At 45.0% G+C, this 25515-nt stretch overlaps 1 protein-coding gene across 2 annotated transcripts in view; it reads left to right on the forward strand.

Moving 5' to 3' along the window:
* PCDH1 (protocadherin 1) overlaps positions 1-25515 on the forward strand; it is a 249210-nt gene that overhangs the window by 18100 nt on the left and 205595 nt on the right. For both annotated transcript variants that reach the window (XM_069199491.1, XM_069199490.1), the window contains exon 2: positions 21414-22240. In XM_069199491.1, coding sequence (XP_069055592.1) covers positions 21414-22240 — 827 coding nt within the window. The remainder of the gene's footprint in view (positions 1-21413; positions 22241-25515) is intronic.

Genomic DNA, 25515 nt, shown 5'->3' on the forward strand with positions numbered 1-25515 from the left:
TCTTCTTTTTTCCACTTTCCTGGCCTCTTTTCATCTCTTCTGTGCCACCGTAGTGCTTTGAGGCTACATTCGGCTGCCATAAAGCACCATAGAAATGCTAAACATAACAGGCACTTGCCATTATTTGGTGTTGACAAACCTTCCTCAACCACTTTTGACTCATCATAGCTGGATTTGTTTTCTGCGAGTGAGGGCACACCGGTGGAAAGATGTCTTCAATTTGACTAATTAGATTACTGTGCTATAGTAGTGTTTAGATTAGAAGTCATACCCATCACATGGTGCCAAACATCTTTTGGCAGAGAAGTATATTGTTACTTTGTGGAGTGTGCGTGGTCTGAAGGATGTAGGTTTATAATGTGGGGAGTGTTTAGTGGTTTTGGCTCCTGTGTGAATTGTAGTGACGGACACTAGCATATGCTTAAAAGCATCACTGTGTGGTTGAGTGAGTTGGACGTGTTTCCTCTGTGGGAGGTGGTTAGGTACAATGGTTGATCACTATTGGAACTCTCCTGTAGTAGGTAAGATTGTGCTTGGAGAAGATTGAATAGGAGTCGGAACCTTGTATAGGGTGGCACCTACCGTTAATATGTACAAGGTTGGTAACACTTTTGGGTGGCTATGTCCTTATGTCATTTGTGCTTTATATGTTCAACTAAGCGCTGGAATCCCTTGGCAGTTCTTGATAAACATGATGTGCTTGCTTCATGGAGGGGGTCAATAACTGGTTCATTCTTACACCACTACATGTCTGTGAAGAGTCCTTGGTGACACCGCTATGCTGCCACATTCGCTGATGTGCCAGGAGCCCTTTCCTATTCCCATGAGCTTCTTTATTCCATTGGAAAATCAAAAAACATCCTCCCTGAAGATCAGGTTGTGTTATCCCTTGAAGTCTACAGAATCGGATCTCTACGTAGTTGTTGACAAATGTTCTCTTTAACACGTGTAGACTTATTGTGAAAAAAAACAATTCTTGTAGGTTTAAAGTGCATTGTTTTTATATAGCGCTTAATACTCCTGACGAGGTGTGTGTGGCTGGCACAAGTGCCCAGTTAAACTCACGATGTGTAGGACAAAGCCCGTCTGCACTGCACAGATGCATTAGCTTGGACTAACAAGGCGCAGATGAATATACCTTGTTGGATGCCAGTTGCACCCTGTTCACAAATAACCAGTCCTGGGTGGTGGCGAGCAGTAGTTTCTGTCTGGGTTATGTTAAATCGGGCTGCATTGTGATCTGTCTGCACCAGCAGTTGATCCCCTGTCTGGCCACCTAGAGAAACGGGTGGAGAGTATCAGCATGCCGTGGAGATTACTTCTTCCTGGCTAATCCTGCAACATTTCCAGTTTTTCTTCTCCTGTGACTTGACATCCAACCCACGAATGAATTTACGTGCGGTATATAAACATGCTTGCTACTCCTTCCTATCTGTGTTTGTATTGTTCTGATTGCACAGCTAACGTGTGAAGTTTTCACTTGGGGGTCTTCTATTGGAGGCAAGAGATTGCATGAAGCCTGTGCCAAGCAAGACAAGTAAGGCTACGAGAACAACTGGAGACCAGGTAGGGGGCTTTGAGGCAAGTGCCAGTGAGAAGTAAGCAGACTATATACACTGGGTGCTCTTACAGAGTGTGTTGTGCCAGTTTTCTGGTAGATTACTTTATTCCACTTCAAGGTCACCTCAAATGTGAGTAGGGTCAGGAAAACAGAAGAGCGTGTGATAGGGAGTAATGCAGGGACTGGGGAAGATGGAGGGCATGGGAAAGGCTTGGCTTGACTCATTTCTTGGGACCGATCACTAGGACCCTGTGGGAAGCCTACCCTAGATGCCTAAATGGCAAGTACTGAAGGAAATAACAGAATACTCAGGCAGCAGGGGCGGGGGTAGGCGCAGGCAAGGTAGACAGATAGACTCTGCTTAGGGCGGCGGCGGAGGTATGAGATGGGGCCAGAGCCTGGTTTGTTTAGATGTCCAGCTCCACTGTGCCCTGTGTGTCAAGTTTATCTTCCGGCCCCCACTCCGCACTGTTGCCCCGACTGGCTGTTTCTGAGGACATCCCGACCCTCCCTAGCCCTGCTTGCACACGGAACGCCCCCGCTTTGAGGTTTAACTGCGGGCCGTGTAGAATTATTTTTTTTTCGTCGTTTTAGAATGCGTCGCCCGCATGATTTATTGTTTGGAGGTATGTGGGAATGTTGCCGGGCTTTGTTTGGCTCGCGGGGCGTTTGCTATTGTGTTTTGTGATTCTGCTACACTGTGGCGAGGTTTGTGTTTTCTTCTCCTGTGTGCGTGTGGTTCAGATTGAGATGCCTCTTCGAGAGTGGCTTAGCCTGCAGAGGCGTAAAAAAGGCCCCCGCGGGCACCCCTCCACAAAAAAAAAAAAGAAGCTCCATTGGAGCCCTTAGAAAAATACCTTGCATGAGTGACTCCGGAGGGGTGAGGGGAAAGAGGACTTCCAGTTTAGTTACGCCACTAGGCATAGCTTTCCCTGTGTGGTGCAATACAGACCTCCGCCCACAACAGGCGCTGGGCAGCAAAGAGCTCCGGTCTGATTACCGGAGGACCCTGGCGCTCGAGGATACGTAATATGCCAGGTTCGGTCACCCCTGGGCCACACCCAACTCCCCAAGTAACTGCAAACTCGGGCAGTGAGTGGCTAAAGGTGAGTGAACCCAGGCAGCCACACCCCTCTCCACAATCGTGCCTCTTGTCAGGCCTGCTCTGGCGCTCCTCTTCCCCACCACCCACTTTCTGGATTCGCTGCTCCCAGCTTCCCGGCCTCTGCTGTCCTGCCAGCCTAATAAGGCCCCATTGTACCCGGAACTCTTCTTCTCCCTCCCCCTCCTCCCCCCCCCCCCCCCAGCATTATCTCTCCCTTGGTTATCTCTGTATCCGCCCCGTTCTGGACCTCCACATCCACCTAGTGCGCACCCCTGCCGTCCCAGCCTGCCTCGCCTTGGCATTCGGTGCCATCCTCAGATTTGTGCTACATAGGTCCACTCTCTCTGCCCGTGTCTTTCAGTCGCAGCCTCTTGGTGCCCACCCTGCCAGCTCCAGGTCTGCCCCTCTGCCCCATCACAGCGCTCGGTGCCCCAGCTCGTCTCGCCCTGTCCTTAGCTAGCCCCAGCTCTGCCAGCCTCTCTGCACCCGGTGTCTGAAGGCAGACAGTGTCGGAGCGGGCGAGCTGCTGCCGAGGCCTTGTCTGTGATTAACTGCAGTTGAGCCGGTGGTGACAGGGCCATTTAAGCTCCAGCAGGAGGCTGCGGCGGGTGGCAGGGCAAACAAAGGCACCCTTGAAGATGGAAAACCCCAGACAAAAGGCCCTGTTTTGCATTTCTAACCTGTGTGAATGAAGGGGGCAAGTGTGCGCGGCTTCCTGTTATAGCATAAAGCTCCCCCCAACCCCCCGGACTGTGCGGGGCTCACCCCCAACTTCTGTGGAGCTGCCCTTTCACGTTGCCACATCCAAGAGGTCAGGGTTTGTGACTCCTGCTGAGCCCGGGCACGTCGGCGTGCCCGCTGCTGGCCTTGAAGGGCCGGGCAGCTCCTCTCCCTGCTGCATGTCTCCTTTGAACCTCCCCGCCCCCCACCACCTGCGCCTTATTAGCTTTGCGGATTATGTAGAAGAGAAGTACTGTCTGTAGCCGAGCGTGGTAATGCTGCTGCGTAAAACGTTGGTAGGCCGCGGGTCACGCGTTACAAATGCTGCTACCACATCTGAGGGGTCCGGTGCACTGGCTGTTACGGTTTTTGTGTGTAGCTTTAAATTCCCGAGTTCGAGGTAGATTGGCCGTGTAATGCGAAAATAAAAAAGTTGTTCACGTAAATGTATGAGCGCATTTTTCACGTCGAAGACCCTAGGGAGTTGAGCATCAGCTGTTCTTCTAGCCTGTTTTAGGTAAATGCATCGGCCCTTGGTCCTCGCTGCATGCAGGAGGAGGCACTCATGTTTTCCCACGCTGGTTTCTGCTGGGAGATCATTCAAGTCTTGTCGTCATCCTGCGGAGACGTGTTGTTTCTTCTTACACTGAAAGTATTTCACATGGTGTTATTGCAATGGGCTTTCGACTTTGGGTGTAGGTTTGGTCTTTCTCTTTCTAAGAGGTGGTTGGTCGTAATATCTATACATTTTTGCTGAATTTCTCTGTGTTTTGAAAGCATTGCAGTTAACTCCTCTTTAAGGCCTTCTAGGCGCTGCTCCTCTCTTCCTAAACATGTTTCTGGTCCTCTTTGCCTCTGGCACCCCCCACCTCCCTGCCTTGACTGCTGCCAAGAGGCCACCTCAGTGGTGAACGCCGAGATCGTCAAATGCAGACAGTCCCAACGCGGCTCGGAAGCCCTGCGTTTCCAAAGTGTTGCGCTGTATCCAGAGATTTGCCAGGAGATCTGTTTTTTATTTATGCTTAAACGCTTTGAGATTTTGACAGCCAGCAGATACGTTTTAGGGACAGGAACCCCGCCTCCCTACCCCCCACACCTCGTTGCTGCTACCACTGCTTTATTCTTTCTCTTCCAGACCATGTCATTTCTTTACTCTTTTTAGTAGGAAAGTTCCAAAATTAAAGCTTCCCCACAAAGTTAGAAGACCCCTCTTCTTCGAAAAGCTGGCAAAGTTTCCGACCTTGGCGTGATGAAGTTTAGCATATCCGGTGGGCCACCTTCTTTCTGCAGCCAAGTGTCCCAAGGATGGCCAAGGTGACCGGGTGCTGAGCGGGAATATTCCTGCAGTAACTTAGTCCACAATATTCAAAAATCACTCTTTAACGTCCGAATTAATGTTGGCTTCCTAATCTTTTCGAATGCGTAGCTGTTGCTGCCTTTTCAGACTTGTTTAATACTATGCTCAATCTAGTTGAGTTAAACACTTGGAAAAATAATTTCATTATTAGGGCATTATCTTGCTGGCTATTACTAATCAACGATGAGCAAGTTGATTTCTTCATTTTTACTTATTTATTTCATAGTACGCTGTAGCATAAAAACCCTGTATAAATCCCATGCCTCATTTCCTTATTACAGTAGAGTAATAATCTGTAAAAAAATAAAATGCCACAAATGCTTAGGTGTAATAAGTTATTAGAGTTGAGTTATCACATCAGTGCCTGCTCCCAGAGCCAGATTTCAGGGCTAGAGGCAAGTAACTGAGTAGTTTAAACATCAAAACCATTATGCTTTATGACATCAGAGAAATGCACCGGTGTCACCAGAACTGGCCCTAGTTATGGAAACGAAAAAGTGCACCACACAGGTGGTTCGTGTTGCTCTTGTTAGAAGCAAGGCATGGTGACTTCATTATCAAAGTTTGTCCCATACTTCCAGTGTTTTATGGCTCCTTGTTGCTTCTTTATTGTCCCTACTAAATCCAGGGTTCTCATCTCTGCGCCCCTCTCATCTATGGATCCCCAACCCATTGGATTCCCTTTTGCCTTTCACACCCGATTTCTGTCCCTTGCTGCGCATTTAAGACCGCGAGTCTTCATTCACCACACCCTGAGTGCACTTTCATGCTCTCGAGGCCTCCTCAGCCATACTTTTCGTTCATGTTCCTTGGTCTGAAATTAAAACTTATTTACAACCTACTTTCTGACCATAGCCTCGGTTTACATTTTTGCTCCCACGTGCAGGCCTTTGAATCACAATGTCGACATTGACCAATCCCTCCATACTCCTTCAAATTCAAGTCTTACTCCAGTTCATTACTCCTGGTCGACCTCTATACCCCTCCCCCCGGTCCTCCCCCTCTCCCTCTGGTCAATTGGAGCTGCCCCTCCACCATGGACGTCGTTGCTTTTCATGGTCCAGCAGAGTGGAGAGGGCTCATCTCTGGCCGTTTGGCACACAGAGCCCCAGCCTCGGACGTAGGGCCACTCATGACTAGTGAATGCACCGAGGAAGGGGACGCAGAGACACTGCCCAGTGCTTGGCTTTCCATGTAACTTCGGTAATCGACTTGTAATGTCTGACAGGCCAGGCCGCTCTCAATCAAGCCGAGTTGCTCTGCACCGTCAATGCAAAGCTCCGGAAAGCTTTTCTATTGGAGACAACCGTGGAGTACGGAGCCCATTACTTTATCGTTACCCGACACAGTGTCATTTTATAGGTCGTGACAGGGAGATTCATGTGATGTAATGAAACTCTAGGTAAACTGGTAAATACAGTCTGGATGTTTTTAAGAGTGAAATAACAAACACGACTGATGGAAGGAACATTATCATATATCTCAATTCTAGGCTATGTACTTTACTATAGGACTGATATTTCCTGTTTCATTCGGCTAATTTTTATACAGACTTAATCTAGGTGCTGCGTGGTTCATTCACATAAGCGTCAATAACCACAGTTGACAATAATTAGGGACCTCATCTCTATTTAAACTGCCATGACGTTTTATGATTACAGTATGTTCACTTCGAGCGAAAGGAATATTTCAAAGAATTATTCAGTCGGCTCAATCTCTGCGCACTAATTTTATCACACACAAGCATTTAGTATGGAGTCTGCAACCTCCAGGGCCTATGCAGACTCGATATCGGGCAGAGAGTGGTTGTTTTCAGAAGGCTCCGTCTGAATCTCCTTTTGAAAGTGTTTCAGGGGCCTGGAATGTGCTTTGGGGGAGGCCAGAACAACCCTGAGAGGAGAGGGGCGCTGGCTGTATTTGGTTATGGTGTCTGGCTGAGGAGGTTCACTGGCGCCTGCCAAGATACCTGTCACGGGGAAGAGGGCCACCAAAGGGAAACGGGAACAGAGCGGAAAAAAAAATCACAAAAAAATCAGTTTCGTGGAATGCTGCTCCCCGCCCAACTCCTCAGGCAAAGGCACGGAACAAAGATAACTCTGTCAGGTGCTTTCCCTCTTCCTCCCTCCCCGCTCTTCACCTGCTCCCAACCCCGTGCTGGGACACTTGTGTGCTCTCTCCTGAGCATGCTGCAGGCGCAGGTTCGAATCCGAGGACCGTCCTTTCATCAGTGTGACGTCAATAAAGTACCGATGAGTATGAAGGGGAGCTAACATTGCCAAAACGCAGCAGGAGCTGTGCTAGCAGCGAACCCTTAATATTTTTACCATATTTCAGTATTCTAAAGTGCCCGAAATCATGCTAAAGCTGATCTAGCAATTTTTCAATTAGTGAGTGCAAAGTAACTTTTATTTTGCCCCAATACCATCCCTGTCAACTTTTGCAAAACTGTAAAACATGAGAATTTTGTGTTTGTTTTTATGGCAGCATGTCATACCTAACTGGGTTGACACGGGAGTTAGTCACCGCCATTTCCTTTCCTTCCACACACAGAGCTTGGTATCAGCCGGAGCCGAGCGCTGTTGAATGTCTCACTGCTCTGGCATGAGGGCAGGTCAGGGTTTTGCGCGTTCCCTGTTATTTTCACACCTCCCAGATACACTATTACCTGGTAGTTACATGTTATTAGGGTTGAGCCTGGGAGTGCATGCGCAAGTGCGTGTGTCACGGTTGCTTTGGAGCCCGCCTGTCGCTCGCCATTTGTTGGGTTGCGTGGCACTCTTCTTTACAGCCTCGTAATTCGTCAAGGCATGCCTCTCATCATTTCAGTTCCTCTGTGTGGAGCAGGGTTCAAGCACTAATTGATTCAACTTAATTAGGGTCTGTCCGCTGCTCCCGTAGTGATCGAGGTACTATTTGTTCTTTTTAACTTCCAGTTCCCCGCAAACCGAAGGCTTGTGACTGGCAAAAACATGCACAGCAGGACAAATACAATTGCAAAGTTTTATTTTTTAAAGCTAACTTTTTTTTATTTTATTTTGCCAAGTCATCTTTTCTCAGGTTCCATGCATGTTTTCTTTTGTTTTTGCTGGTAGGCGTTGTCATCAAAAGATGACAACTTGTTCTGGATATGCAAGACCTATTGCATTGCAAATGCTTGTTTTTGTTTTGTTGCCTGCGGTCTGGCCAGCCATGATTATTAGTGCATGTGATTCCAGAACATTCCCTGATCTCTTGCTCTGTGCTTTGTTTTTTGCAGTGTGTTATTGAGGTACCTTCAAGTCTATACAATAACCCACGGTTTTCCCATTGTGGAGATGTATAGGGTCGTGGTTTGAGCCACAATCAGATAAAATTCTTTCATCCATCTAGTAAATCATTGATGCTAGAATTACATTTTTATTCCTGAAACATCTGATTTTTGTCAGTGGATTGAGTGGTTCGTGGGTTGCACAGTTTGGTAGTTTTAAAGATATTTAGCCGTATTCAGCCCAGACAATTTTCCTTTAAATTTCTCATTCGTGCTAAATCAAAGCATCTCTAAAATGTTACTGCATTATATTTTTCTGGAGGAATTAGCATACCGGGTGCTTAACAGATGTGAGATGTCTGTGGCATTACTTCTCTAACTGTACGTTCTTTATGGAGCGCTTGAGAGTGGTGTACATTCGGTTTCTAAGCACTCCACCCAGTTTTGACAAATGTGAGACTTAGCCACACTGAGTTATCAAGTAACACAGAATTTGGTCAGTGTTTAACTCCCGGTCTCATGGTGGTGCTGTAGGCTGTGGTACCTAAGGTCATGAGGGTTTCAATGATGTTGTAGTGCTGTGAATACAAGTAATAATTATGTTTGTAGCATTTTGGCCTAAATGATAACATAGAAGTGGATTTATTGCCATTATTTAAGTGTGAATCCATTAGTCCACAAAAGCAAGTTAAAACGGGGGATATTTCAGTTGGTTTTATTAGAAAAGGAGTTTGCACACACCTCTTGTTTACAGGAAATGTGTACCTGGAGTGGGGGGCTCATGTAATCACCCATATGAATACTTGCACCACATCAGGCAACCTGGCCTCCTCGAATGGCAGAGTCATTTCCAGGGATTGCACTGTTTGCACGCTTCTCCTGTCTGTGTTATAGGAGATCATATTGGAGCTTTAGAAGAACATGGCAGTCATAAGGTAGACTCAGTGCTTAATTTGTGCTTGTTGTTTCCGGTGCTGAGCACTGGCACTTATTTTTGAAGGCCAGCGCTTATTCTTCTGCCTCAAGCATTTGCTGTGAGCAAAAGACATATTTGGGAAAAATGGAGGAAGATAAAAACGAAAAAGCGTCACGAGAGAAAGCAGAAAGCTGCAAGAGTGAGCTAAAGGGCCAGGGAGTGGTTTTAAATGGATTGAAGAGGCCCGAGATGGCTTCAGGATTATGCTGCCTCTGTATTCCTTGCTCGCACATTAACTGCAGCAGCCGCATGTTTAAAAGGAGAGTTTTGGTCACTGGCACGTTTGTATTTACAAATTAAGAACTGGGTAGACTCTATTGGTTATAATCTAAAACCTTGTCTGGGTGGCCTTTGTACTTTGTCACTCCTAAAGAGTCTTAGCTTTTGTTTTCATCAACTCCTGATTCGGGATTGCAATTCATCCTCATTTACCCGTTCTCCCCTTTGAGTCATTGGTGGCTTGGTATACCTGCTGCCCTTCCTAGAACAATTTCCATGAGGATGGCTTTAGGGTTTGTTTCAGCAATCTGCACTTCTCAGGAGGCTGTTCTTTCTGTCTCAGCATTTCATGGTGCATGCTGTGAGAAAGTCATGTGACTTGCTATGTTTCTCTAGTCCCAAACAATAGCAAGGCACCTCTTCCTTCATTTTGGTGAATCACGCAATGGTGTCTCAGGTCTCGTATATGGCCCATGATTTATGCACTCACTGTCTACCCCAGAGAGATCATATTCAAGCCTGAACATCTGGCTAGCTCAGCTGTCTAGTTTCTAGTTCCTTGACCCAGTCAACACCCCTGTACGCTTTGCCGTGAACACGCTTAGTGTGGATTATATTGCATTAAGATCACTTTAGGGCTCTAGGGTGTGCTAAGGGCAATGGGGAAATCCGTTCAAATGGTGGATTTTCCTTTTGGGTAGTAAAAGGGGGCTGGCTTTGAAGGCCATACAAATTTCACAGACCATGCAAAACCTTGGAAGTTCTCAAATTCACTTTTTAAACATGGATAGCTACTTCCAAAAATGTTTGTATACATTTTGACGTTGGTGTATGAAGGGAAGGCACCCAGATTACATACTGATAAACTAGAAAAGTAAATGTGCAAATGCACTTTTTCCCAGTAGTTGGGCTGCCCACTTAGCGGGCAATCTTTTTGAGAAATGGTTAAGGCAAGTCCCTTGTCTAAGTGTTTGCGTATCCGCTCCGCTGGGGGGTTCCAAGACACCTTCAGAGTATATGGTGTCAGGGGTGTGATTAGAATAACATTGTTAAACCTTCCATGCCACATCTCAACAGCTAACGAAAATCTTAACTTTCCTTAAAACTTTTTTGTTTCTCTGGATCTCCTTGCCGCTTCCCTCTGCCAAGGTCCAGCACAGATGCTTTGTATTTTCTCTTTTTCGCTCTTTGTACGTGTAGCATGGGCTGCCTCCATTTTACGCCGAGTTTGAAGAATCTCCGCAGCCGCCGGTGACAGCCGTGCCGCCAGCTGGTCCTGTGCCAGGCGGAAAAGGATTCGACACGGGGGGCAAAGGTGGCGGGAGCCGCGGTGCGGCTTGGCGGCTTCTGCATGTGTAATGATCAGAAGGCTGCCTTGTTCCTGCTCCGGGACACGCACCTGCCCTGGGCGGGGCAGGAGGCTGGTGCCCCCTTCATTTCTCGCCACTGCGTGTACGTGAAACATCTATTTGTCCTATTTCAGGGGCCTACGACCCTTGTGTCTTAAGACGAGCCTGCCTCGATGCAGAGGAGATGCGTCTGTGCTACAGCCCGAAGAAAAAACCTTACTAGCACTCGCTGCCAGTCCCCGGGCAGCACATCTTTGTAAATTCCGTGCTAGGATGAAGGGCTGGTGAGCTTCAGTGAGGTCCTGGCCTTCGACGTTTGGACGGAAAACACCTCTAAGTAGAAGCGCTTTGCCACTGACCTTTGTTTCTAGGAAATCAAAATATGGCGGCCAAATTCTCTGAAATGATGCGGTAGGAAAAACAATCGTGATAATTTATTTTCTATTTCTCATTAGTCGTGATTTGAACAGTTCCCTCTTGCATCCCGTAAACAATATATGCAGCCAATCTAATTGTCCTTCGGCATTCCTGCCACTTGGTGGAAGCCGGTGAAGTGTGGATTCTCGCAGTTCTTGGTGCTCTCATGTCGTTCCTATTGCTGCTAAAGTGTATTTGCTGCTTAAGAATAGTGCCGGTAATCCATGAAACCTGCTGTATGCAGCAATCATGTACAACTGCCTTACAGTGTCGTCACAAATGGCCACAAGAGGGTGCCAGGTTCCAACAAATTACCTCGAAGCATTAGCGCTATGTCAAGTGCCCAGACAGCAAAATCGAATATTGCACGTGGCTCTGAACATCGTTTCAGCAGAGCTTCTCAAGGGCATGGAATTGAACAGTTGGAAAAGTGGGGGGTGGGAGAAGGGGCAATGTGCATCTCCCACGTGGGGTCTTGTGTAGCACGTATGCCACTATGGCCTCTTCAAAGTGAAAGAAGGGATCCGGTTTATATTTGAGTAAAAACATAAGAAATCCTATGTAAAGTGAGAGTCACTTCAAACAAATAGAGTGTGAGAAGGTGCACACACACAGACCAAGATCATGTGTTCCAAACTACTTCCTAGCCCTCCCAGCCTCAGAAACATTTCCACAAACCACGCCTAGCTCGTTCTGTCCCCTTTGCAAGGGTCTGCTGCTCCTGGAAATGGCGAGAGCAAGGGACCCAATGTGCACCTCTCTGATGTCTGTAGCTCCTAGAGTTCCTTGAGACAGGGCCCAGCGGAGTTTGCAGATGAGCACCCACCGGTGTGTAGAGGTGCAGGCGATGCAAACTATTACCAGGGCTGCCACAGGCGGGTGCCTGCACTCTCTCCTGTCCTAGCCAGTGCGGTGTGCACCTATTTCCAGGTCCCAGCAGAGCTGCACACTGGTGTGTGGATGTCAATGAAGCGACTGCAGCATTCCTGCATTCCTGGATGCTCTCTTTCCCTAAAGTCTATTCCAAACCTTGTCTATTCGGCCTCTTTGCTCGAGTGGCAGCTGTCCTAATCTACAGAGCTCTCAGGTTTCCCAGGTTCATGCACGAGTAGATCAACTAGTCAAAATTTTTGTCATTCAAGTCTGGATCTTTTATTCTTCTTTATCCCATTTAAAAACAGGATTTCGAGTCCCATGATGCAAAGATAACCTAGACTGGCTGGCCTAGTAGTGCATGTACTAGGGGGGCTGGAAAGCTATTGTGCCAGCATGTACTCTACGAGTAAGGAGAGGGGACACAGGTGTAGGTTGGGAAGCTTAAGGTTCATAACAAATTTTATTTTATGAGAACTGCTTGCCATATATCCTTTATGCCTGCAGATTAGGATTTACCTTGCTCTGAGCACGACTAGATTATGTATAATTGCTGACCCCTGTTAAAACTTTCACACCAACATTTGCACTATTTTTTAGCATTATTGGACTCGAGGAGTTTCTTCATGCATGCCGCATTTAGTTTGATGTCGATATTTCTGAGCTATTTACATTTCAGTTGCTATACAGAGGAGCTAGTTTTTATATAAACAACTAAAATGAATGTTGTTTAAAAAAACGTCAGTATGTGCAATTTTCAGGCTGTTCCAATTTAAATGAACTGTGGTCAAAATAATTCCAAACTGCAGACACACTTTACTTAGGACCCTGTAGAAAGCTAATTAGCAAACAACACAGACCCCAGGACACAGCAACCAGAGACGTCTGTAGCCTAAATAAACAGATTCTCATCCCTCTCTCTCAAAGATCTGCACACCGTGCTAGTGGTAAGAAACATATCCTTCAAATCTCTACTCTTTGTATATTGAGCGACCTGTGGGTGCCCAAACATGTTGCAGCCCAAACTCCGATAATACAGCAGTGATCTCCAACTTTCTGTACTGAGAGGTAATCCGGATAATTGAAAATCATTGTGAGTTACTGAAGGATAAGCAACTTGCGCGTTACCAGATGCCCCCATGGCCAGCTTAATTGAATGATTGATTGATTACCCATCTTATAAAGCGCATAGCTACCTAATGGGTTTCCCAGTGCTCGCCAGAGAGTACAGTGTTCAGCAACAAGTTTTCCAAATTAAGACAAAGGGAACAGCCAAGTTTTCGGCAACTTCCTGAATTCCACCAAGGAATTACAGTTTCTTAGATGTAACGCTTGAGAGTTCCATAATTTGGGTCCCAGAGTACGCAATACACGTCTACCTTGCCGGGTCCTCTTTGCTCTGGGAACAATGGCAAGGTGCTGACAACTTGTTCTAAGGGTCCGTTGTTGCGTGTAGTAAGCAACTTCCATGCCCGGGTAGGAGGGGGCGCTGTTGTGGAGGCATTTAAACATGAAACGCAGTGCTTTGAAATGCACCCGTTTTTCCACAGGCAGCCAGTGGAGATAAGTTAATAAGGTGGCAGAGCTAATCACCTCTGCTGGATGGAGCAGAAGGTGCTCTGTAGCATTCTGTACTACTTGGAGCTGTTTTAGTAGTATTTTATTGACTCCAAGGTAATTGACCTTAAGCCTGATGTTCATAGAGCAAGATAGTATGGTCTGAGCAAAGTACTTTGACTATGTCTGCACTTTAAATTTCTCCCAGTTAAAATAATGGCTGTATTGTTGCAATAATTTGAATACTATTGAAACAACTTTCCCACTCTGTTACTGTAACTCTGCCGAAAAACAGGTGTGAGGGGAGGAGGCCTCCTTGAAGGGCAAGGGTCCAAAACATAAGGAAGGAACCCAGAAAAAGGACTGGTGAGGTTAAAAAAAGGGACGTTGAAACAATGGTGGTGATGTGCACCAGTAGTCACATGACATGCACGTTTTCGAGAACTAAAATACTCCATTGGATACAATGGATGGGGAGCACTTGCCAGTCCACCTCCATGGATTCTGTAGCTACCATAGTGTCATCAAAGTATGTACAAAACAGTTCTTGACTTGTTCTGATGATGGCATCGTACATTTTCCCTTTAGTAGTTCTTTAAACCACAGAGATTCCAATTATGATATGCCGGCTTTTGATCCCATTAATTATACAGGAATGACCCTCCTTCCTTCTTGCTACCACCACCATTGTTACCTCATTTGCTCCTGAATATAAACGTTCTGAAGATGCCAACTTGGTAACGCGCATCTTTACATTTCATAATGTCCCATTTTGACAGGCATTTAACTCTTCCTGGGCTGCAGGGGTTTAGCCACTCCACTGCCAAACACCATTGAATGGCTGCCTCTGTCGTGATAGTGGCAAATCACATATTAATTTGAAGACAAATCCCAAAGGAGCGGAACTCTCACGGGTAAGTAGACTCAAAATGTATTTGATCAGGCAGGCGTGTTTCAGCGAAGTCTGACTCCCTTAATGGCGGTGATGTGCACCAGAAGTCACATGACATGCACTTTTAAGAGGACTAAATCACTGCCATTGGATAATTGACCATAGATGGTGAACACTAGCCACTCCACCTCCATGGATTCTGTAGCCAGCATATCATCATCAAAGTGTGTACTGAACAGTTCTGGACTTGTTCCGATAACGGCATCCGTGCATACATTTTCACTTGAGTAGTTCTTTAAGCCACAGTGGCCAGATGGAGAATCCTGTTATGATACGCCAGCTTTTGATCACATTAATTACTCCATAGGAGTGATCCTCTTTCGTTCCTGTTTGAAGACGATAACTTGGTATCATGCATCTTTACATTTCGCAATGTCCCGTTCGGCAGGTATTTAACTCTTCCTGGGCTGCGGGGGTTCTGGCAGAGTTTAAAACATTCCAGCATTAGCCACTCCACTGCCAAACACCAATGAATGGGTGCCTCTGTCGTGATAGTGGCAAATCACATATTAATTTGCAGACAAACCCCAAAGGAGTAGTAGCACTTATGGTTAAGTAGACTCAAAATGTATTTGATCAGCCAGATGCAATTCAGCAAAGACTGCCTTACTCAATGGGGGTGATGTGAATCAGAAGTAAAAGCAAAGTGTACAGATGTGGATCATGTAGGGTGTTCCTGGACTAAAGTAGCATGACAAATATTAAAACTTTATGTAAGAGTAAGTATGAGAAATGTGTGTGTATGTATATGTGTGTATGTATGTATATATATATATATATATATATATATATTTTTTTTTTTTTTTACAGAATTACCATAATACAGAAAAAGATCATTTTTAGGTTGTGTGCAAGCTCTTTTCGACCTGTTGTAAGTATACTGTGGGCTTTTAACCACACCCATCACTTTCTCTCATTTGTGGGCTTGCCTTTTAAAAAAATCCCTTGATGTCATTGGTAAATACTTTACGTTTGTCCTGCCTTGGGGTGGTTTTGTTACTGCCTTCCAGACTGAACCTGTTACATGGATTTTTGCACAATTGCGGATATACTTCAGCGTGAGTGAACAATTTTTTTTCTTTTGTCTCTTGCTTTCATGCTTCATAGCGGCCGTGGCGCTAAGTGTGAACAGCGCAGAACAAAGCAAACTCCATCAGCTGTATTGAAGCGCTGGTCACAGTGTTCACACTGCTACTTAATCAGCCATTTCTTTTGGCTCTCCCCTTCACACTCCATAGCTTTCACCAAAGCAAGTGTAATTGATAAATGGTTTAGGTAAAAAACACTGAAATCCCCAAAGCAGCTCTCCCAACACAGCAGGTGAGCCGATACTACAATATTCACTGCACTCAGAAAACTCATCCCATAATGCTTTGCAGGCTATTACTTTTAGAAGCCATTTTTGCTCATAACTCACTCAGTGGTGATCCTATGACAATGGGACCACCTTTAAAACACTCGGCACAACATACTCTTTCTGTCTACATCATCTCTAGGTCCCAACACTAGGTTAGTTGGGACCCCAAAATAATAAGCCCTCCCAACATGCAGAGTCTTTTTAAGCCCTCTTATGATCGTTACTTTTGTTTTACAGCTGAGAGCAGTTTGTGTTTTAAAGGCCTTGTTTGTAATGTCATTGTAGTAGGCCTGCCAGCTCTAAAAATGTGTAATGTGCTATGCCCTCTAGGGGCTAAATATATGGCTACAGTACATTATTTTCTGCCATTTTCTTTTCATGTGGTTATGCCCTCTAGGGGCTAACCATATGGTTACATGACCATGTTTCTTACAAATGCTAATTTCATTGTGGTGTCCTCATCTAGGTGCGATTTTGAGCATTACAGTCTAATGCCAAAGGTTTATTTCTGGTAAAGATTTTTATTGGATTTACATGATAGTATGTTTTTATTAATCTCGCCTTTTTGCAAACATGACCATGATTCAAGCCAACTGAACATCCTTATTGCACTAAGACTGTTTCAACACTCTTGATCCGTTTGGGTGATCCTTCTAGTTTATTTCTCTTGTTACTCCTCTACGGCTGTCTTGTGACTTTTTTGGGGGGAATTGTGTTAGCCTCTCTGATGATGGGGTAGTGAAACTGGTATTCTATTGGAATTAGCATGGCACATTTAAGTTAGGATGCTAATTGGCAACATTTTCATTTTCGGCTGTCAATAAAGGAAGAAGGTAAATGGAAGTGCTTTAGTTATATGCAGGTCCAATGGAATTATATTTCACGAAAATACTGAATTATGAGACAGGATTGACCAATTTATGACACAAGAAAAGTTCAATTATGAATTTACAATGCCATTAGCTCTAACTCAAGCAAAGGCAAGAGCTACTGCATTGCAAATGTTTGTTACTACTTAACAATCCATGTAACATCTGTCATCTTCGATTGGTTTAAAAAATGGCAACTGCTACATTCTGTAGATATGCAGATGCATAATGATTCTGACGCATGAACAGACCTAGAATGATGAGACTAGCAATAGCTGTTGCATCGTTGTGTCTGTTTTTGCTGGTGCTCTGCATCGTTGGAAAGCAGAATTGGCAAAGCAAATCTGTCAAAGCCGAGACACAATGTGTTTGCTAATACTTGATTCACCATTCTGTGCTGCAAGTGTAATGTTTGCCCTGGTCAGTTGAACCAACTTTGCATGGAGTCATTTGGGCCTGGACTTTCATAATAACTTGCTGATTTGTGGACTTTTGACTTGACTCTACCCATCTTAGTGATATCTAGGACTTGGAAATCAGTCTATTAAAATAAAGGTGCCTGGTAAAAATAGAAATGCAGTATGCGATCTTCATTGGCCAGTGATCTACCCACAACTTCTCTATCGACTTTTTCATTCAGGAGCTCTAATATGATTTATTGATATAGCAGCTAATCTGGCCTGATTCATTCCATGTACGACCACCACAGAGCTGTCTGCCTCCTCATTCTGTCTATCTCTTGACTGATTGTTGCCCACTGGCTCAGCATGGTCTCCGGATCATCTGTGTCTGCATTGCTCTCTTTTACTTCTAAGTCTGTTCCAGCCATTGTTTTCATCTTACAGGCCCTGTCTGTTTCTTGCTTTTAGGCCTGTCATGCCCCAACAAATCTTGAGATTGCCTTTACATATGTCAGAAATGTTTTCCACATTATCCCTACCTATGCAACACCATCAACATTATCTGATATCCACCATTGTGTTAATTCTCCCATGTCTGGGGTTTTCCTATACATAGCTTGTGAGTTACTGGTAGCTGTCCAAATACCTGTAAGTACATTTCCTTTGTGCAACTCAGCCTATTAAAATAGAAGGTTTTGCTTGAGTAACTTGATCTGTACTTAGGGAAAAATTGAAAGGTGTTGTGAGATGAAAATGTATGTATTTTCAGAACTCAAGCTGAGATTTGGAGCAAATTAGTTGGATTTCAAAACTATATCAAAAGCTGATAGTTGAGTTTTAAATCATGTGGTGCTAGAGAGACTTATTTCCAACATTATTACTTGGTGGCAGGGACTTTCAAGCTATGACTGCTGTGCATTACCCATGTAGATGCATACCATATTGACAAAGCTTTTTTATTCACATTACTGCCTGGCAACCTTGCCTGATTCACTGTGGTGATCATTATCAGTAAACATTCATAGGATGGCCATTGATGTAATCTTGTCCCAAGTGGCCCTCATTACAAAACTGCTAACATTAGTAACGCAGGATGATTTTCATTGATCATAAGTCGCTTTTATTCCAGAAAAAGTTGGAGATCCGTATCCCATGCAAGTTTGCTTCTGAAAGTGTATAGTTGTATGAAATTGTAACATTAGCTCATTGAGCTAACTAGCTGCAGATTAATTTGTTTCCATGCTAGCCAAATGGTAGCGGAACACTGTACATGGTCAAATACAAGCATAAAGTCAACTAGTAAGAGGGGTTGGAGTTGGGTTGAAGATGGTTAATGCACTGTGATGTAGTGGTCTTTAAGAGGTGATTCTCCAACTCCTTAATTCAGAGCAGTGTTGGGGTTGTCCTGATGGATACTGGGATGTTTTTTCACATCCTGGGTCCATAAATAGAACGTTTTTTTTTTTTCTTTCTTTTTTTATATCTCTTCGCCTCCTATTTGATGGTGTCCTGGCTGTGGTGTTCTGAGGTCCAACAGAGATGGTGAGTTTATCATTAGATGAGTGAGGATGCTGGTTATGATAGCTTTGTAAATGATGCAGCTGGTTTTGAAGGTGGTGCAGGGTTGCCAAAAGAGTTCATCAGCATGGGGGCATTGTAATTATATTTTTTCAGACCCTGAATGACGTGCTGAAGACTAGTGGATGCACCAAAGGGGTGACAGTGTGGGGTTCGGGAGCAGGAACAGACAGGGAAAGAAGACAGGCCTCAACACCAAAATTAAAATGCCCCCCATTAGTCAATTAGATGGCAAAAAATTGGCCTGTTTGCAAATTGGGGCAGTTTTGAACTTGTAAAGAAGGGGTCTTCAAAATGGGGGGCGGGCCCCCATAATCGGGTCTAGAGTGATCCCGGGGGTGGGGTGGTGGGGGGGTGGCAGGCTGTGGCCAAGAGAAGCATCATGCTAATAACAGGACTTTGTTTTAAGGTGCCAAAATTAGCAGCAGTAAACCGCTCCATAATGGGCCATCACTTACATGTTTTGTCAGTTGTATCCAAGCTGGGAGTGTGTCAAAAGGGGAACGAGTCCAAATAGTCTTTAAACCCCCACTTCTAATAATCACAATGTAGCGACGTTTACATGTTAGTCAGACTTGCTGACCAGAATAGTATGTTTGGCACCAAGTATTTGATTGCATTTTTAAAACAGTAACAGAACATAACAGCAATATATTTAAACGTTGCAAATTCAATAAAATAATTGGGCCCTGATGATTTTTTTGTTTCACTGTGGAAGCACGGCATTAAAAAGGTTGAAGACTGCTGTTGCAAAGACACACTGTGTAAGGGTTTTGCAAGGATGTGAAGATTTCATGAATTTGAGCTTCCTGCAGCAATATTTGTTTTCATATAAGGGTAATCAACAGTTAAGAATGGCCAGAAAACCGGGCTATAAACAGCCAAAAAACTGCCCACTAACTGATCTTTCAGGCACTGTGTGAGTGTCCTATAGGCCAATCTGACCATTGGGATGCAATGGCATAGGGCATTAACACGAAGGGTGCCTGAAATTTGTGTAATTTGCTTTTGTGTAATTATGCAAAGTTTTTAGAAGATCTCACGCAAATATGCAAAATGAAAATCTTTCATTTTGTGCTATATTTTGGTGGGAAATGTGTCCCCTTGAACATTTTTGGAGCAAGGGTACATTTGAACAAGGCACCACAAAAACAACCCTTCAAATGGTGTTTTTCAAGTGTGCTACAGCAATGCCATGTTTCCCGTTAAATTGTTACAGCCAAGGGTATATAAATAAACGAAATGACACAACTTGGAAATTTCACGTAGCAAGCTTAAAGAAAATCCTGAAATTACACTAATTAAGTCGGTAATTGAAATTTCACCCAGGCATAATTACAGCCATCCAGATGCAAGAAGATGGGTCTTAAGGAACAGTTCTGGAGTCAATTTCTGGAAAAAAATGTTGTATTTCTCTTTAGAAGAGAGACATCTGGTGGCATACCGTCTTTGTCTGTGTTTCTTTGTACAAATACATTTGATTAATTGACTAGCATTTGTAACAAAACCTAATGAAGTCTTCTTCCATCGTGATATGAAAACAAAATGTGAAAAAACCCACATATGGTGTAAATGCTCTAAGTTTCAATACTCAGATCTTAGAAACAGGTTAAGCGTTCTTATAGCTACCCCACTAGGTGTGTTCTTGCTATTTGTGTAAACAAGATGATTGGAATAGGTGTGCTTCGCATTCAATTCCGTACCTAAGCCAAATGACCGTGGTGACCTATGTCCTCTGACGCAATTGCTGACAATCCTGTAATGCTTCATTATTAATGTATTTATTTTTTACGTGTAAGAGGCCATCTGTGAGTCTGTCGAAAACAAAGGTTGGAAATCGGCGAATCAATGGTGACTGTCAGAACTAAATATATTTAAAAAATGCAGAGCTGGGGGGTATGGTAGACGAGACTTCAAAACCTATTCTGAAAACTTGATAATCTAGTTGCATAAAATTAAAGCTCTTCATGAGTGTGAGCAGGGACTTGCTTACCACATGCAGAGTATCAACTAGTTTAATAAATCCCACACAATAAATAACGTATTTAACTCCGAGCCCGTCAATCGGATGAAGAAATGATTGCATGTCTTTTCAACCATGACGCATAGGGGTGTTGCGAGATGTGTTTTAACCAGTGCTTCATTTGTAAATAAAAACATGCCGGTTCCCAAAGGTCTCCTATGAAACACGGGGCTGCTGCTTTTAAATGTGCAAGCACGGACTACTGAGGCAGATAATCCTAAAGCCATCTCGGGCCCCTTTAATCCATTTACAGCGACTCACTGCCCCTTCAGATCACTCTTGCAGCTTTCTGCCTGCTCCGTTTGAGACTTTTTTTGTTTGTTTTTCTTTTACGCTGTCTGTCCCATATGTGTATTACTCGCAGAAAAGCTTGAGGCAGAAAAATAAGTCTGGCCCTCAAAAATGAGTACCGGCGCCCCCCACCGGCACAAATTAAGCACTAGTTTGAACACTTAAATTCACCTCGTTGTCGAATGGCACTGGGCAACAGTCACGCAATCCTCAGCAGGGTGTATTATTCTAGTCAAGCATACCATAATCTAGAGAGGTGTGAGCAATACTTTGTGCTTTAGTGTACCGAGTGACCAAACACCAAGAGCTTGTAATTAATCTGCCCGCGGAAACCGTGACCCAGACAATGCTGAGTGCACCTTGCCCCACTGTATGAATAAGAGGAAGGGCGTGCGCTCTGATTGGCTGCGCCACCTGCTTCCTGCATTCCACAGGTGTGATAATCTGTTCTCTCAGAGCCCAGTAGAAACTGCGCTGCTGTTTAAAAGCATTATATTGGCAGGTGCCGCGAGAGGCTTGGCTGCTTCTAACCTGTTTCACTGTCTTCTGCCTCTTTTTCAGACTGCTGGATGGCGCCCTTGACGCAGATCATGAAGCGGCCGGCTTGGTGTCTCTTTCTTTGCTCTTTCCTGAGCTGTCCCCTCCTTGGCATGGGGACCCAGGTAGTTTACAAAGTGCTCGAGGAACAGCCCCCAAACACACTCATTGGGAGCTTGACATCAGACTATGGCTTTCCGGATACGGGTCACCTCTATAAACTAGAAGTTGGGGCCCCCTATCTGCGCGTAGATGGTAAAACTGGGGATATTTACACAACGGAGACATCCATTGATCGTGAGAGCTTGCGTGAGTGCCAGAACTTCCACCAGGGGGACGCCTGCTTTCTAGAGTTTGAAGTATCTATCACAGACCTGATCACCAATGGCGTCCCTAGGCTTTTGGAGGGCCACATCGAAGTCCTAGATATGAATGACAACACTCCCAATTTCGCTTCTCCTGTAATCACGTTGCATATTCCAGAGAACACCAACATCGGATCACTTTTTCCCATCCAACCAGCAACAGACCGGGACTCTGGAGCTAATGGGGTGGACTCGTATGAGCTGATTGCTGGCCCAGAGGCCCACGAGCTCTTTGGGCTGCAAGTGGCTGAGGACCAGGATGAGAAGCAGCCGCAGCTGATTGTGATGGGCAACCTGGACCGTGAGCACCGGGACTCCTATGATCTGACCATCAGAGTGCAAGATGGTGGGAACCCTCCCCGGGCAAGCAGTGCCATGCTGCGTATCACCATCCAGGACATGAACGACAACAGCCCCAAGTTTGAGAGGATGATGTATGAAGCAGAGTTATCAGAGAACAGCCCGGTTGGACACTCCGTTCTCCAGGTGAGACTTTACACCTTTTTGGGTCCAATTCAATAAAAAAGAAGTTGCACTGCAAGCTAGAAAGTCAGTTGAAGTTTGATGGAGAGGGCATGGAGAAAGAATGATGGGAAAATAAAGCTGTTTTGCCAGGTAGCATGCTTTGGGTAAGGATTTCACAGAAGTCATCTAGGGGGCCTTGTCTTAATTTGTGACTGTATCCAGGCTAACACATTTGATAAGTACCACTCTTTGAGATGCCTTCTTTGTTATGGTGCACCCATCACGCAATGCTCTTCGATCCTCTGATGGGCCTGATGTTTGAAAGTGTCCTTTGAAATCAATCTTGCTATTAAACCCCTCTAACCAAAAGTTTAGAAAATCTCAAATGAAGGATGGTGGTTGTGCCTGTTCGGGCCTTGAGGAATTTTCAATTTTCTCTTCAGACACCTTAGGTTAATTAATTCCTGTATCCGGGAGTGAGAATACTTGATGTTGCTGTCCATAAACACTAAGTTATTTCAAAGTGTCCAACCTAAATAGTTTACTGGGTAGGCTGCAGCCCCCCGACCCCCACCACCCCAGCTGCTTCCTTTTCAAGTACAGACAGTCACACACGCACAGCCATTCAGGCACACCTGGACATGCACCCAGACATACCTAGGGAGACAGACATACACAGACAGACACACACATACCCTCTCTCTCCTAGATACCCGTTGATTTTTGCCTGGCTCTGAAGTACCATTGGCACCAACGTCTGTTTCCCAGCCCTCTTCATCTTATTAGAGCAAGCCCACTCCTTTTCTCGCTCTTCATCAACCTAAAGTTCTCGCCCTTCCAGTGTGTTTCATTTGCACCGTGTGTTATTTCTTCGGGCTGTGTTGCAATATTTGCGAAATGGAATTTGTCATTTGGAATGTCGAACACGTCACGCGCATCTATTACTGCATTTCATGCCTTTGGCTGGACAGTTATGGAATAATGGGGCACCATTGCCAAGCCTGGCTAAAAATACCCATGTGGGCGGGAGCTCTAATCGCATGTGTAGGCCGGTTAGATCTGGGTGGGGCACCCTTCGCCAGGTAGCTGAGGTGACAGGCCTGCAGACACGGTGCTTGAGCCTGACGGTTGAGGGGGAGGTTGTGGCCCAGAACAGGTTTTACTGCTGTGCCAGGAAGCCCTTTGAGACACTCGACGCGTGCCCTTAGAGTTCAGTTTTCAAGGAAGCCTTGCAAGAACCAGTTTATCCACCTGCAACTTGGAAACTTCTCAAGATGGACAGTGTCCAGACTGAGGCTGTGCCCGTGAATGAGTCTCGTGTTACTTTCTGGAAAGTTTAACGCTTAAATCCCCAAAAGCTACAAAGCAGCCCCGTCTGACAATCTCACGCTGTGAATTACCGAGGAACCCCGATAGTAACAAAATGGAGCCATGAGGAGAAGTGTTTGCATGGTCCCAGTACGGCAACACTGCAGCAAAGTGCCAAGACTGTCCTTAAATGTATAGGATCATGACTGAAAAGTGCCAGCACTGAGCAAGTGAAATGTTCACTTCTCACCAAAAAGTGCTGGTATCATCCCATAGCAAGTGGACCAGCTCTGCTGAGAAGTGCTGCGTTTGATCCAGTAAAAGTATAAAATCTGGAAAACGACATGTCCCTCTAGAAGATTGATAGGGCTGGGGGTAATTTCAGGGATTGTGATAGACTCTGCCCAGAGCTTCCAGCCTTTCGGAGACTTCAGTCATGTGATCTCACTGCTTGCCCATCTGATTCATGGGGAGGAAGTGACATACTTTTGTTTGTAGATTTAAATGTTGTCTTTTCTGGTTCTGTTATTGCTGTTTATTGGTAGTAATATGTGTATGGCACCGCATGATCTGCTCCGTTGATACATGTTATATATATATATATATATATATATATATTTACCTTACCTTGACCGCACCGCCTCTCTCCGCTGCATTGGAGGCACAAGCTCCCAGCCTGCCCTGCGGCCAATCCTGACACTGCTCAGAGCACCTTTAGGATTGGCTGGAGTGCCCTAGCTGGGCGCTCCATGGCAGAGTGGAAGTCTCTGCCTGATCTCTCCAGCCTGACAACACAGTGCCTGGTTGGAGCAAGCCCTGTGCTCATGTGTTTGCCCGCCCTGAGCCGGCCGGCCAAACATACATGCGCACTCAGCACTTCTCCTCTCTGCCTGTCATCACCCGTGGCCCCGCCCCTTTAAAAATAAAATAATAATAAACATTGTTTATCATTGTTTTATTTTCAAAGGTTTGCAGCTGCTGGTGGGGGTAGTGACTCTCCTCCACTATAGCAGAGGAGCTGCCCCTGGACCTGCCACTCAAATAAAAAAGCCAGCACTATTACCCAGTTAGTCACCGAGTGTATTTACTCAAGGTTAGCCCTCTCAAAATTATCCTTTAGCGATTGAAGGTGACGAATGCTACTCAATGACTCACCTATACTCATCAACATGTATCAACGGAGCAGATCATGCGGTGCCTTTCACATATTTCTACCAATAAACAGCAATAACAGATATTACTGCCCGAAAGCAAATGCGAATGTTTAGGCAAATCGTTTTGAAGACTTACTGTGATCCCGGATAGAATCTATGGATTAGAAAAGCTTGACTTGCCTAGTACCACATGTCTGATGCATCCAAAAATCTTTACCATTCGCTCGCTAGTAATCGCATTGTCCAGTTCAGGTGGCTAGCTGTGTACAATAGTCAGAGGCTTCTGCTTGCAAGAATCGTTCAAAGTCTTGCCAGTGGCAATCCTCCTGTAAGGAGATCATGATGCTTGAAGGTCTTCAACTTTCATGATCTTTATTCCTTCCTTGGAGTGACACATCTGGAGGAAACCTGCTATGAAAGCTCCGATCTCCTGTCCCAGCACCAAATCCTCACCCTCTATTGTGCTCTGTGACAACATTCAATTTGCAGGATGCAAGTTAACTCATTTTAATGTCAGTCTAGTAAGATATCTGCCATCTCTTCCTATCAAAGCAATTCATTTTAACGGCTGTCTAATAAGGAAATGTCTGCCATTTCCTCAGCACCTCCACCTTCTTAGTCAAGCTTACTTGGCACAAGATCCTAAAGTTGTTACCCTAGTTCTGCACTTGTCATGACCATTCTCTCTATTTGCAAGGCCTCGACCTACAAGGCTCACTTTGAGTCCCTTATGTCTTAAATCATTTACACATTATTCCAATATTGTTCAGTTATACCGCTTGCCTTATGGATCGTCCTGTCATTTCATGAGAAGTAATATCACTCAGTTCAAGT

The sequence above is a fragment of the Pleurodeles waltl genome, chromosome 7 (assembly GCF_031143425.1).
Source record: "Pleurodeles waltl isolate 20211129_DDA chromosome 7, aPleWal1.hap1.20221129, whole genome shotgun sequence".
In the NCBI taxonomy this organism is placed as follows: Eukaryota; Metazoa; Chordata; class Amphibia; order Caudata; family Salamandridae; genus Pleurodeles; species Pleurodeles waltl.